Genomic DNA, 15,487 nt, shown 5'->3' with positions numbered 1-15,487 from the left:
CATGCTTTATCTTATAGGGAAGAAAGAAGATGTAAGTTAATCTTACCACTTACATTTCTTCCCCAGACATGTAGGTCCCACTGCCCACCTTTCCAATACAATTGTGACAACACTATCCATGACACTAGATTTGTGTTAACAAAATGTACAATGACATATCTTACACATGGAAACATCACTGTACAAGAAGAAGGTCTGAAAAGAAGTAGAGCTGGGTTTTCCAGGAAGGACTTGGCAAGTAATCTTGGGAGAGATGTTGGAGCCAGATTGTGCCTCTTCCTTACTCATCAGCAAAAACAAGGTAGGAAAGGTGTCTTCTTTAAAGTGCACTGAGATCTTGATATGAAAGTACAGGTATTACTGACAAAAATCTAGACCTCCTTTCTCTTCCGTGTCCAGTGACACAGTGATTTGGAAATGCAATGATAGAAGCAGATGCAACAACATTGAAGTCTACAATTTTAAGGACCTATCCTTCACATGCTAGAGATAATGGGAATTCAAAGCCCTCCAAAGGAACAATGAATTATCTTTCTGCATGGGAATCAGTGACTAGACTAGAAAGAGAAGATTTAACTGGCAAGTCTAGTTTCAGCCAAAGTGAAAAGTGAGAAAATACAGTAAAGAGATAGCCAGACTGAAGAAAGAACATGGAGGCTGTGCAGGCCATGTTGAATCATGTAATGGGGCAGCAGGGGTCTTGTTTCCTTCTCAGAGCAAACTGGTTTCTTAACAAACTGTAAGCCAACCACGACTGCAAACCACTGGGATGTATTCCCTGAATAAGCAGGCTTCTTCTGAATTCTGCTTATTCTTCTTACTGAATGCTCTTGCTAACATACTTAGGAATCCTAACTTGTGGCATTCATCAAAAGTGAATTCTGTAGCTTTTGGGTGTGGACTTTACCTGATATCCTTCAATTTATTTGCCCATATTTCATCTCCATCATATTAGCATCTACAAATCTTCACATGTAATTTTCTGCACCCAATTCAATTTATGAGACAACAGACTTTGTATATATGCCTTGTTTTTTTTTTTTTTTTTTCCTAACTGTGACTCTTTAAATTATAAATAAAAAGTGAAATGCAGTATATATTGCTAATACAGAATACTGCCTAGGATATATCGGACAGAGTTTGTCTCTAGGGCAGAGAAAAAAAAAGAAAAAAAAAAAGGCAACAAGCTCAGATTAAGGAAAAAATACCAATTTTAATTATCCTCCTTTTTCTCTGATGTGGAAGGAAATAAGAGTATATGAAGGTTTTTATAAGAGTTAGAATAAGCCAGGGATAAAGAGCTACCCATGGAGTTGCTGTTATGGCTCAGAGTAAGGGGAATTTGGATTCAAATGATGAGAACAGATCTTAACTTGTAGACACAGAAGGCAACAGGGACTGTTGATGGACAACTGTGTCTCACACGATAGGCAGTATCTCTGAGAGGGCTGCTCCTTCATATATTGCAGCTTCCCTATGTGTTCAAAATGAGTAAGAGACAGAATAACTGATAACTTCTCTACTGTGCTGGTGAAGCAAAATGCAGGATTGCTATAAAGAACCAGATGAATAAATGAACTGGATGGCTAAAAATAGAAAAGGGGCTCAGCTTAGCTGACTCATGAGTTTTTGGATTGAATCTGATGGAGACTGGAACACCGCATTAAAAGCAGGAGGTAAAAATAAATGCTGGGGTACATTAAATGAACAAAAGAAAATGAATGGATCTGCAAATGGTCTTGGGGGGAAGGGAGGGACAAAACCAAGCCGTTTCTAGTTAGGTCATTTAAAAACATTACCCTGTGCATCCTGTGCCCTTGTCATTGGGAAATCACCATCCTCCACAGATGTGGCTGCACTGGAAAGCCCTAGGAAACCAGTGTGATCTGATGTTGGTGCAATTCACTTCCATGCCTGGGAAATGTATTATACTGTCTTCTGGCCAAGAGTCACCAGGTAACTGCTCCATGGTATCAGAGCTTTTCTGACTTTCCACACAGAGCTTCTCATCAGCTGGTTCAGGCAATTCAGGGAAAGTGTCTTGCCCTTGAAGAAAAGGGACACTGCATATAGCTCATGTACATGCAGATATACAGCTGTATCTTAGGTGGTCCTACCTAGGTCTCTGTTTGCCAAATGTCTACACATGGATTTTCTGAATAGATACTTTCTTTTCAATTTGTTTATTTATTTATTTATTATGCTTACAAATAACTATCTACACATTTAAATGTTGTTCGTATTTGAAAACCATCAGGTAACTAAGCATTTTTCTTTGTCACAACAAATCAAGAAGTTAAAGCCTGTGATTTCCAGTCACTGAAGGTTGAATAATGCAAGTACAGTTATTTTCACAGGTAAAAATCATACTTCTCAACAAGATCTGGCTCTGATTATTAAGGTTACAATGGGCCACTCATGAGTTCTGGCTAGAGCTAAGTAACTTTTCTGTTTAGCTAGAAGTTTAACCCACTGATATGTATTAGTCCATATGTTGACCAAACATACATGTATTATTGTGCTGGTTCTGCTTTCATGAGACAACTTTAAGAAAGGTATGAAATTAATCATTTAGAATATTTATTTCTAGTGTTTCTGAAATGTGACATTTCAGAATGTGACATTTCAGAATGTGTTTCAGAATGTGTTTTGTGTAGATATTTGCCTAAAGTAACATATTTTTTAATGAATGAGTAAATCAAGCATGCCTATTGAATTCACAGTATAAGACTGAGTTAATTCAGTTACTATAATCAGCATTCAGAGATTAAAAATTGGACCCCAGGCTTCAGGACATATACAAATGAAACTGACCTTAGCATTGAAGGTAAACATAATTCTAGAATAAAAATTTCCATCTTCAGCAACACAAGAGACTTAGGCTAATTGCTAGGTGTAATTTTATTTTTTTTGCTCCATTCTTTATATGTTCCCAGAATGAAAGCTTTTCAGTTCAAGTTTCAAGTGGCATGATGCCAGATCAGGCAAGGTCTAGAGATTAGATATAATGGAATAGTAGTGCCTGTAAACTTTGGGTAGAAACTCTCATACTTTGTTAACTACATTATTAAATAGTGCTCCTATTTGCACAATGTGACTGCAGAAACAGTAGCCTTCACTATAACTGCAGTGTACAGAAAACTCAGGAACATAGACTTTCAAAGCCAATTGAAATGAATCGGAACAGGGCATCCAGCTATCTGAAACACACTTTTCTGTGGAAGCAATGGAACCTCTGGCTTCCCAAGGATGTGTGTGCCTGACTGAGCAACTCTCCCAGTAGATGAATTGTATTGGGATCACAGAATAAGCTTGCCCCTTAATAGACACCAGAGAACCCATACAACTCAGACCACTGCAACAGCAGAATGGACTCTCTCTTCTCTAAAAAGGCTGAACTTTAATTCAAGACTTTTCAAGAACAGGGATATTAACAATATCTCTCTTCCATGTTGATTCTTTAAGGCTCAAAGAGTTGGCCTCATGATGCATATTTCCTTTGCAAAACTCCAGTAAAGCTAGTAAAGTCTCCTCTGCTGTCTTGAAACTTACTATGTATTCTTGAAACGTGTGAGTAGTAAATATTTTGGAGGCCTCCACACTCCAAATTTTATCTGAAGTGATGAAAATGTCCCAAATGTATTGTGGGAAAGTGCCAGACAGGCAGATGCTCAAAAGTACACAGAATGTGTTCACCAAGTTTTATTTTCTCAGGAAATGAATTTCAAAAGCTTGATTAATTTTGCACATTTCTCAGAACCAAATGGCTTACAAGAATGTCTTCATTTCAGCAAAATGCTAGTGAAAGTGAGGTAGGATCTAACAGAATTGCATGTGGTTTCCTCTTGATTTAAGTTCCCTTGCTGAATTTCCTAGGAACTGGAGATGTAAGTGCTTAAGTGACACTAAGGCTGTTAAACACACTGAATGTTTGTCAGCCAGGGGTCCAGATCTTTGGCAGAGAAGCTACAAATATATTATGTTTCTTCTTGATCAAACCACTTAAAATAATAACAATAATAATAATAATAATAATAATAGTAATAATCCTCTTGTGTGCACATATATGAGCACATACACATTTCAATTAGGGACCAAAATGCCCTTTCCAGGTGATGCCTATATCAGAAAGAGAGTCTAGAAGGGAAATGTATACCTTGTGTTTCAAAAGCACGCCTAAGCAGTAGTCACTAGTAGTTTAAGTGTTAAATGGAGGCAAGGTGTTGATATTTTTAACTGACTCTGAATTTTATTTAATAACAGTTGGTTTTGTTATCATCTGTCAAGAATTACAGATAGTAAACCTTTGTAGAAGTGTCCAAGGTTCTTCTTTTTGGCCTAAGTAGCATGAAACGTGAAGAGGTGACTTAATCGCAGAGTTCAACTGTGATGGAACAATAGCAAACGGATTGGTTATTCTAGAGTGTTTAAAAAGCACTGCTTTCAGTGGGAGAAACGCTATGCCTCAGTAAACTGGGAGACCTGAAATTATGAAAAAATTTATCTGTATTAAAGCTACAAGGTTCCTATGCCAGATACCATCAATGTTACAGTCCTGTACTTCAGCAGACAAGCTGCTGTAAGGTCTGAACTTCCCCTATTAAAATCCTGCAGTGAATAGAGGTTTGTTGGTGTATAAAGTATATTCTGCCAAGCTCACAGCCTGATGTTTCAGGGATGCTCGGGTTGTAGCTGAATTACATCTGACCCATCCCTGCACCTGGCCAGCTACATCGATTATTTGAGCCTTTGATAAATGCATTGCTTCAGTCTTTGGAAGGGTAAAGGAATTAGGTAAAAGTAAGCAAACAAACAAACAAACAAAACAGCCATGACTGGAGGCAGGGAAAGATAAGGAATGCACACAAATAGACACAACTTTTGCCAACAAAAGACTGAAAGAGACCAATATCTTTCTGTGTAAGACAGCTCTGATTAAGAAAATGTTGGGTGATTTCCTTGGGGAATTTTTGGATGGATTAAATCAGGCTTCATAGAGTGAGCCCTCCTGAAAATTGCTTTTTATGGAATATCCTTACCTCTGTTCTGGATCCTGTTACCTGTTATCCAGCAATAACAGAAATATTCTCACATTTAAGACATTCCTTGAGCTATTTTCATTTGGAGGCATTCACCTCTTTAGCATACCTCTTCCTAAATGCAACCAAACAAGGACTGCTTCCAGTCCCAGGGAAGATAGAGGAGATAGGATGGACCCCCAGCAGCTTGGAAAGGACAGCATTCACATGAAGTAAAATGCATAAATGAACCTTGTAGCGGTACTGGGATAGTAAAATATTTTGGTTGCAATCTTGCTTTTGCTGCAATATTCAAGAAAGTTGTACAGAGGGGGAAAAAATGTTAAATTCCAGAGTTCCTTTTTTCTCTGCTATTGTGGAAGCAATATTAGTCAAATTAATATGGGAAGAGCTTAGTAAAGACAACCACAAATACGTGAAGTAGTGAGTGTTTGTAAATGTTTCCACTCTATGATTTACAAAATGTAGAGTGGCTGGAGAAAGCAAGCACACCGTGTGTTAATGTTACCAATTCTTTTTTTTTTTTTTAAAAAAAAAAAAAACAGCTCCTAAAAAGGCATAGCTAAAATCTAAGAAATCTAAGTTGCACTTTACATATGCACATCTGAAGATAAGCAGCTTTACCCCAAAGGAATGCAGAAACCTAGCTGAACAGAAAAGTCTTGATTTTGAGCCTGTGACCTCTTAGATACATGACTGACTTTGAACAACTGAACAGTGTTGGAGATGCTCACAAAACTAACAATGATATAAATCCAATTCTTCCAACAGCACCTACAAACCTGAAAAAAATAAAAAAAGTAAAAACGCATAAATACAGTCCCTGGAAGCTGTGTTCCCATACACTAGGAGACAGTAGAATGTGAGACACTACCCAGCCACCTCTCTCTTTATTTTTTCCCTCAGCCTGTGTGCTGTGGCTATACCTTACTTGACTGGCAGTTACCTTGTACTTGGTGCTGTGGTACGCAAAGGTTATTGGAATTCATATGCAAAGCTCAATGAATATAGAATTAAAAAATGCCTCAGAGACATTCCTGAAATGAGATGCCAAATCATAGAAGTTGTATCTTTATGAGGAAAAATTGAATACAAAACACCAAGGTTTATGACTCTTGCACATATTAATTCATACCAATCCATGTTATAAGAGGACTAAAGAGACTATTTTTCATCTTGAACTGAGACAGAAACCCTGCCAGATTTACTGACATGCTGTGAGAAATCTACTTTAGCAGGCTGATAGATATCTTTTAAATGTAAATCAGAATGGTGAGCTTCTCACAGGGCTACCACCAACAGCCTGTAAAATGCTTGGTGTTGCAGGTCACAAGAGATTTGGGAACAAAGTGAGCAAACTGCTCAGCAAAAACAGACCATAAACTTGACAATTCATTGTCTGTCTTATATGAAAGTTACCAGAACTGAAATCAAAACATTTTTGTTTTTTATTATACATCCATCTCCTTGGCAGCTACCAATTACCTTGACATTGTAGGAGACTAGATTTTAGAAAATACTACTAGAATTGTGCAGACTCCTGAATTCTTACTACATCTGTGGCCTAAGTATTTTGTCTTTCTGTTGGGAAAAGAGAGAAACAGTTGATCTATGAAAACCCCAGATGTTCTCTTTAAGGAGCCCTGCATATCTCTGTCATCCCCTGTCTCCTCTTTGTAACCTCTTGGGTCTATATGTAACCTATTGGGTTTATATACTATTTGCTGTGTCATGAACTTGTCACTTCAGGACAATGTTGTCGAGAAACTTACGGTGCCAGGCTCAGAAGCTTGAAGTACTGATGCTGGCAACAGATTACAAAAGCTAGAAATTTCCCCTGGAGACAAACAATATTTACGTTAATACTTTCAAATGGATTCAACAACTGGAATGACAGCAGCCATGATATTTTCATCCTGGTATAGACGTTACTGATTTGTTCTCCTGCTGGTAAAAGCACATATCGTGCTCTCTGCATCTTTTTCATGCACGCGTGCAAGCACACACAAGCAGATGACGAGCTTTCAAACCATCCACAGATGGTTTCCCCATCAGAGTTTACTTTGCCATTTAGATCTCCTGCTTCACAGCCTCCTCTTGGTGTTGCAGTCCCTATTTTCTGTAATTAAATTCTGTTCCTCCCCTCAGTTTTTTACAAATGCTTTTCACTCTGATGCTTAGAGTCAACTGTCTCCCCAAAGCTCTGTGATATTTAATGGCATCCGGAAAAAATGTGGTTAGAGAATTGGGACACTTAAAGGAGACGCTGCTCTCCTAAGTGTGCATTCACATTTATGAATAGATATTCAGAGGGTGGGAATGTAGATGAGGGAGAAGCTATGAAAGGGCTTATTACTAATTAACTGTATCTATTTCTCCCCCTTTTAAACTGCTTTTTGTTTATCATTTCAGCTGGTAGAGTAATACACTAAATTAAAGCTGCAGAACACAATTATAATTAAGATTCTAAAGCCAATTGCCTGTTAGTAAACTACCAATTGATAATAATGTAAGGGATATTTATAACACTTTGCTAAGTATGCTGCAGATTTTCATCAATAACTTAGTTGCTAATCTCCAAACATTTTATTCACTAGCCTTTTATTTACTATTGAAGGTAGGATTAGTCTTCTCAAGCCATCCTTTCTAAAAGTATCTCGCTTTCATCTTGTTTACAGAGTTCAGCAAACACAGATGCTTCAATCCTTTCCTCTCCTATAGAATAGTAATGTTATATAATTGCCAACATCTCACCATGCAGAAAACTTTGCAATAACTGAACTACCATACGTAGTTCAGCACTCACAACATCTTGCATTTAAACAGCTCCTTCCTTCTGAGTCATGTTACTCTATATTCTAGGCAGGGGAAGCCAAACCACCTTAGCCATGAGAGAAATTGGCCAGTTTGGGGCACAGACCCAAAACATAAAGCTCAAGTTTTCTTTTCTTTCACAGGGAGAGCAAACAAGAATGGTTTAAACACTTAAAAAAAAAAAAAAAACATTTACTAAGGTGATAGATTTTGTTCTGTGTTTGGTGTGTGTTACTAGTGGATTAATTATTAACCTTCATAACTTCTTTTAATTTTTATGAAACATCTGCATAACTGTCATTTCAGCTGTGGAATGAAATGTAAATCATTGCACTGTGGCTTTTTTTTTAGTGTATGAAGTATGTTTCTTGTGTCATATGTTTGCTAAGATCCAAGTGGCCTCATAATACAAATTATCGGAGCTATTATGAGACATTACACATTATCCCGTCACATGTACAGCAGTAAAAGAACTTAGGCACAGGTGACTGTCTACTACCTAGAACATGCAGGGAACAGCATGATTATATTGAAAACTCACGTGACTGCATGGGAATCACATCACTAGCTCTTCCACAGCAGGTAGCGTAACGAGTGGATAGCTATTATTCAGCTGAAGTGGTAGTGAGCTGAAGGGGCGTGGAGATCTGCTGTACATGTATACTGTCAGCAGCTCTTTGTGAGATGCCTTTGGGAGACCAAGAAGTGGCATCTTGGAAGGTCAGCACTAGAGAGACAACTGATGAAGCATGAGGGTTTCTTGTGCGTTATTGTGTAGTGACTGATCCTGAAACAGAGCTGCAGCTCCTCCCAGCCACAGTTGGCCCTCCAAGTCAGCCTATAAATACTTTTTGTTTATTCTTCAAGGACAAATATGTTACAGCTCAAGCTGGAAAAGCAAGTGAGAGCTGAAAAAAAAAAGGGGGAGGATGCAGGGTGGTGGTGGTGATGGGGAGATAATGGTACAAAGAGAAATGGGTGGGATGCAAGGGACAGCAGTGAATACCAAGGAGAGCTCTGATGTCACTGCAACAGGAAGAACTGCAGCATGCGAACATGCAAGAATCAGTAAGCTTCCCAAGGTAGCACATATTTTTCCCTGAATCTCTTCACTTTGGAGCTAGACAATGTCATCTTTCCCATAGGTTGTCTGAGCACAGGGTGAATCCAGGTGATGATTATGCAAGCAATTTCTTTTTCCTAAGCTGCCTATCATGAATTTTATTAAGGGTGGGCAAGTGAACTGACTCGCCCCAGGACTGACCAGATAATTACATGGTCATTACCAACCACATTACTGAAGGGTAAATATGCAGTTATTTTTATCCATAAAATCAGCTCTTTCAACCCTAAGATTAATTCCACATTATTATGCAGCAATATGTAATTATTATAAGACAGCTTCTACCCTCAAAGAAGCAGGCAGTAGTCCAAGTGAAATCTTTCAGTGTTTTAAGTAAGCCATGCAATCTGACAGCAGGATTTGTCCTCTACCAGCTACCCAATAAAAATTATAAAACTGTAACTAGAGAATAGGCAATTACAATGATCTGTTACCAGGCATAAGCTCTAAGAATTTCTATTCCATTCAGTTTTGGAACCAAACCCACATTAAAAAAAAAAAAAAAAAAAAAAAAAAGCATTATGTAACACTTAACCTTCCCATCACAGAATGTTGATCACTGTGAGTGTTACTCCTGAGAGGAAGCACTGGCAAGTCTCTCTAGAAGTGGATGTTAGATAAAGGATAGATTAAAGGTAACACTATCATCACTGCTGATGTTCCTTGTAACTCTTTTCATTTCTTGCAGGTACTGTTGCATGATTTACCATGGAAAAATTGCTCTGCAGCATCCTGGTGTTTGGAATGGCTGTCATGGTCAACGCTTGTCCCAAATATTGTGTCTGTCAGAACCTGTCTGAGTCACTGGGGACTTTGTGTCCCTCCAAAGGTCTCCTGTTTGTACCACTAGACATAGATCGAAGGACTGTTGAACTTCGCCTCGGGGGCAACTTTATTATTAATATCAGCCGACAGGATTTTGCCAATATGTCTGGGCTTGTTGACCTCACTTTATCCAGAAACACAATCAGTTACATACAGCCCTACTCTTTCACTGACTTGGAGAGCCTTCGGTCTTTACATCTGGACAGCAACAGGCTGCCTGACATTGGAGAGGATATTTTGAGAGGCTTAATTAACCTTCAGCACTTGATTTTAAACAACAACCAGCTAAGCAGCATTTCTGATGAAGCCTTTGAGGATTTTTTGCTGACATTGGAAGACTTAGACCTTTCCTATAATAACCTCCGAAGCATTCCCTGGGAATCTATAAGAAAGATGATAAACTTGCACCAGCTCAGTTTGGATCATAACCTGATAGATTATATTACAGAGGGGACGTTTGCAGATCTTCAGAAATTGGCCAGGTTGGATCTAACGTCCAACAGACTTCAGAAGCTTCCCCCTGATCCTATCTTTGCCAGATCTCAAGTAATTCCATTAGCTGTTACACCATTTTCTCCACCTTTATCTCTCAGCTTCGGGGGTAACCCCCTGCACTGTAACTGTGAGCTGCTGTGGTTAAGGCGACTTGACAGGGATGATGATATGGAAACTTGTGCTTCTCCTCCAGGTCTAAAAGGAAGGTACTTCTGGTATGTACGGGAGGAAGAATTTGTCTGTGAGCCTCCTCTTATCACACAACATACTCACAAGTTGCTCGTTTTAGAAGGGCAAACTGCTACACTGAAATGCAAAGCCATTGGGGATCCCACCCCCATCATTCACTGGGTGGCCCCCGATGACCGCCTCATTGGGAACTCTTCAAGGACATCTGTCTATGACAATGGCACCTTAGATATTCTCATCACCACATCCAAGGATTACGGGACTTTTACATGCATAGCAGCCAATGCTGCCGGAGAGTCCACCGCAACGATCGAGCTCTCAATTGTTCAGCTCCCTCACCTCAGCAATGGCACAGGCCGAGCAGCTCCACCAAAATCCAGACTCTCAGACATCACCAGCTCCAGCAAGTCTAACCGAGGGGAAACAAAAGGCCCACCAGAAAGGGCTGTCCTGGTGTCAGAGGTGACAACTACCTCAGCTTTGGTGAAGTGGACAGTGAGCAAGTCAGCCCCTCGGGTAAAAATGTATCAGCTGCAGTATAACTGTTCAGATGATGAAGTCCTGATCTACAGGTAAACGCAATTGCTGTTTTGTTCTCTGATGATGGCAGTGGGAGGAAAACAGGATCCGAAATCTTTTACTCTTAAATCACTGATTCAAATTTGAGCTGACATAGCAGTGCCGCTGCCACCGATAAAGTTAGTGGTGTCTGATAAGTATGTGCTGCTTTTGTCAATCTGTCAGTTTATCTGTTGGTCTGTTCATCACTTTTCTGTCTGTTTTGAGTCATACATTACAAATCTCTGTAGTATTCATTCTCTAACAACAACTGTTTTCAGTAACATTTCCAATTTATAAAAAAGCAATAGTACCACAGTTGGTACCCTCCTTACAATGCTTAACAAAGAAAGCAAACCTGACAGGCTGGAAGTCAGAAGTTTCCCTTTCCACCTCCTGTAGGTGGGATTGAAACATACTACTGAGAGAGGAAGCATTGTGGGAGTAAGTTTGTGCTGTCTGCCCATAACACAGGCTCTAATTATTCTATGATTCAAGATTCAGGGTTGTTAGCAAGAGATTTTTCACCCATTTGAAAGAGCTTGTTTCTTACTTCACTAACATCCATTTTATACAACTGTAATTGCTTACAACTTTGGAACATTTAATGTTTTATACCATATTAAATGCAAGAAGAGATAGAGATAATTTTGAAAGCAATCCCTGAATGCTCATTAAGCTCCTTCAGTTCTACAACTTCTCTAACTTTTAATGATATATATATATTTAAAAAAAAAAAAAAAAAAGAAAAAAAAAAAAAGAAAAAAAAAAAAAGAGTTGCTCTTGCAGTGAACCTAGCTATAAAAAAGAAAGAAAATTTATTAAATTTGGGGGATTAAAAATAGGTAGGAAATTGCTTAATAAAACAGGAAAATAGTGTTACTGCTTTTTCCATTTTAGAATAACGATTGTCTTTGTCTTTGGATACATGTGAGCTACTAGTGGAAGCCAGAATCAAGGGGCAAAATAGAACGAAACACAAATTCTTATAACTTTGCAAGCATCCTGAATCCAGTGAAGAAAAATTGGATCTGGCAGAGGAATGCTGGTGTTTGGGTTTTGACACTAATTTGAGAAGAAACTCTGCCCCCAAAAAACAGTCAGAGCAATTGATTTTCTTGGTAGGCTTTTGGTTACTGTCTGCTGACCTGCAAACCACTCTGTCTTTCTCAAACTGCCTGCAGTGAGAAGTGAGGCACTTCTCAAGTCATGGTACTCAGACTCCAGACCCCAGAACAGACCTTGCTATTTTCTTTTTTATCATATAGTATTTTTGTTGTTGTTGTTGTTGTTTATCATGTAAAACCAAGAAGTAATAAATGTTTATATAATCTTTTTCGCTAACCCTTCTCCTACAATGAATTGTAATTCTAATGTTGTTTACAGAACTGAATGTTAAGTTGTTATGGCAGATTTTTTTTTGCAAGGAATAGTTTTGTAAAAAACACATGATGAGCAGAATTAACAAAGTGATTTACTTAGCTACTTCAAACTTAGCCATTCTTTGCCAGAAGTAGGAATATTGATAAGGAAGTCCAAGGAGTATTTTTAAAGGATATTTATTCAAATACTGAAGAAATATGAGGAAACTCAGTTCTGTTCATTTTCATTCCTCAATTATAAAAGTATGTTGAAATAATCAAATCAATTAGCAGATGGAAATTATCTGCCTTACTCTGGATAATGTACCATGGAAGTGGTATGTCAGCCTTGGGACTTGCAGCCATGTACAGTTAAGGAAAATGAAAGTCTAAGATAAAGCTTAGTAATGGTAGAGTATTAGGGATAGAATAAAAGAAAATGTGTCCGTGCCAGTTTTTCTTTAGGCAAAACTTTTGGCAAGAACTCAACCAGCATTTAAGATCCTGAGCACAGCAAAAGTTTGGAAAAAAATACTCTGAAGAATGTGCAGTCATATGACACTGTATAGTCAATTTGTTACAGCGAATAAGAATATCCCTGAAACTGAAAAAAAAAAGAAGTTTGTGGAGGTTGTAAGGTGTTGGAATTGATTAAATGTGTTGGTTTGCCAAGGAGGGAGATGGCCAAAGTAAAACAATGCAGAAGGGAAGTCACATAGTCTAGTAGCTGTAGAAGTGAGAATCAGGTGCCAAAAACAAAAATGAAAGAAAGATGCCATCTTGCCAGTCTGGTCTGGAAGAGCAAGGGGCTGTCAGGCAACTCTTAATTCTTATCCTGTCCTCACTGCTGCTTCTCAGTCCTTCTCAGTCTTTTGGTCCTGTCACTTTACTTGTTTGTGGCTCAGTTTTCCAGAAGCACAGTGGTAAGGATAGTTCTATTTCCATAAAACTCCCATTGGGACTTTTTGAGGGTTCATTGATGATGTGTAGCTATTTTCATTCAAAGCTCTCAAAGGCACTTCACCAAAGAAAACAAATTTTATTTCCCTACATTTTGCACCAGGGGAAAATCAAACATAGGAAGATGAAGTAAATTGTCCAGCATCTAAGAGTTAATCAGTGGCACTCATATATATCAAAAACAGCTCTTATGACCTGCAGCCAGGGAACCACTCAGTCCCTTAGAGTTAGTTAACTAAAGTTGTTTTGCTTTAATTGGTCAGATGCATGTCACTGCAATGACTGTGTAGAAAAACCTAAGGGAAAAGGATTTTTACAGTGCTGTGTTCTATAAAATGCTGTGTATGTGCTAAATGGGATGTGATACTGCTTAGCTACTGAAATGACGGGCACTTAATATACATTCAGATACAACAGTGTGCCAAGACTGAGGCCCACTGGCTGTGCTCAGCTTGAAGGAATCCTGCCTTAGTAATAAGAAATTTTGTATGCACAAGACAAAAGTTTGCTTTATTCTCTGCTCAGCATTTTTCATGAACATTGTACTCATAGTGAAAGAATGAAAACAGCGGTTCTTCCCCCCATTGGTATTAAGCTGCTTCTTGATCATTATGTAAGATACCAGTCCCATTTCTGCTTCCATCCCAGCTATGGGTTTCCATCTGCAGGAGCTACAAATGATACGAATGGGACCACAATGGCATGTAATGACCCCATGAAAATTCAACTGTTTACTGTTGGGTGTCCTGATTTCACTGAGCTGAACTGGTATCAGAATCTGAAGTTTGGCTCTTGATAGACCAATGTCACTGTACTGAGAATTAATGTAAGGAACACCGTTTGTCTGCTTCCCATTCTGACTTCCCTTTTATTCGCTGTCTCAGGACCACTGCTGAAAGTAGCAGCAGGATTTTTTTTTTTTCTGATCACTGGATGCAGAATGCATGTTTCTAATACTGGTCTAATGAACACAGATCTTGATCAGTACTGAGTTCCACATGGCTTCCCAGTGAGAAGGAGAAATCAGAGTGAAGGGAGCAGTAGCTTGTGCAAAGGTCTCAAAGAGGCAGTTTGGTCAATATCAACTTGCAATGACAACCTCTGTCACAAAATAAATAACCTAGGGTGCTATATATTATCTTTGCCATATCACTGCCAAAAGGGAATGTTCCTTCTTTTATGAACCATGCACTTAGCCACTAGTGGAAATCTAGAGCTTCTATTTTGAGCCCTGACCTGTGGTCATGTGGGAAAAGATCCTGCAAGAGGATTCTGTGTTACATACAAGTGAACACCATTGCTTTACCGATCTATGCATGGTTCCAGTGAGCTCTTTATCTTTCTCTAGCTTGTCCTTGCACTGGTTTTAGTAATCCTGCTGTCAAGATAATTAATTAGTTCCACCTGGAATTGAACCAGGATTCCTCTCCCTAGGCAGAGTGAGAAAAAAAAGGAAAGCAGCTTGTTTTACCTTTTTTTTTTTTCCTTGTTTTATATTATTTTTTCCTTTTCTGATTTGTTGCACATTCATTCGAACTTTTCTTTCCTCTTCATTCTTCTTACACTGATAATAACAGTCTTGTTCATTTTTGTGCCATTCAAACCCAGGCTACCCTGGATGGAGAAGGTGAAGCCACATCTTGGCTAACAGGTGCAAATCTTTGTTATCTGCGTCTTGTTTGTATTGATAGTTTTTTTTTTCCCCCACTGGTCAAGGTTATTCAAGCATGCCCTTTTAAAGTGGAAAATATTTTTGTTGTTGTTGTTAGCAACTTCAGGTACATTTTTTAAACTACTATCAACTAATAAAGTCCCTTGGCTAGCACATGTAACTGTGATTCATGCTGCTCCAGTCCAGAACACTAGGCATACATGGGCCCTGATGGAATGGACCTATGAGTGCTGGCTTGATGTCATTGTAAGGCCATTTTCAATTTTCTTTGAATTGGCACTTGGGAAAGGTGTCTGAGGACTGGAAAAAAGCACACATCACTCATCTTCAAAAAGAGAAAGAATGCAGGGAAGTACAGCTTGATCAGCCTCACCTCTATCCCTGGAAAAGTGATGAAGCAATGAATTCTAGGAACCATTTACAGGAAAAGGAACGACAAGAAGGTGGTTAG

At 38.7% G+C, this 15,487-nt stretch overlaps 1 protein-coding gene across 4 annotated transcripts in view; it reads left to right on the top strand.

Annotated features, from left to right (window-relative positions):
• Window positions 1-15,487, top strand: part of LRFN2 (leucine rich repeat and fibronectin type III domain containing 2) — a 226,201-nt gene that overhangs the window by 171,524 nt on the left and 39,190 nt on the right. For all 4 annotated transcript variants that reach the window (XM_068676604.1, XM_068676603.1, XM_068676605.1 and 1 more), the window contains one exon: window positions 9,665-11,057. In XM_068676604.1, coding sequence (XP_068532705.1) covers window positions 9,685-11,057 — 1,373 coding nt within the window. In that variant the 5' untranslated portion in view covers window positions 9,665-9,684. The remainder of the gene's footprint in view (window positions 1-9,664; window positions 11,058-15,487) is intronic.

The sequence above is a fragment of the Anas acuta genome, chromosome 3, assembly GCF_963932015.1.
Source record: "Anas acuta chromosome 3, bAnaAcu1.1, whole genome shotgun sequence".
NCBI classification, from domain to species: Eukaryota; Metazoa; Chordata; class Aves; order Anseriformes; family Anatidae; genus Anas; species Anas acuta.
This window is presented reverse-complemented; position numbering and strand designations above follow the sequence as displayed.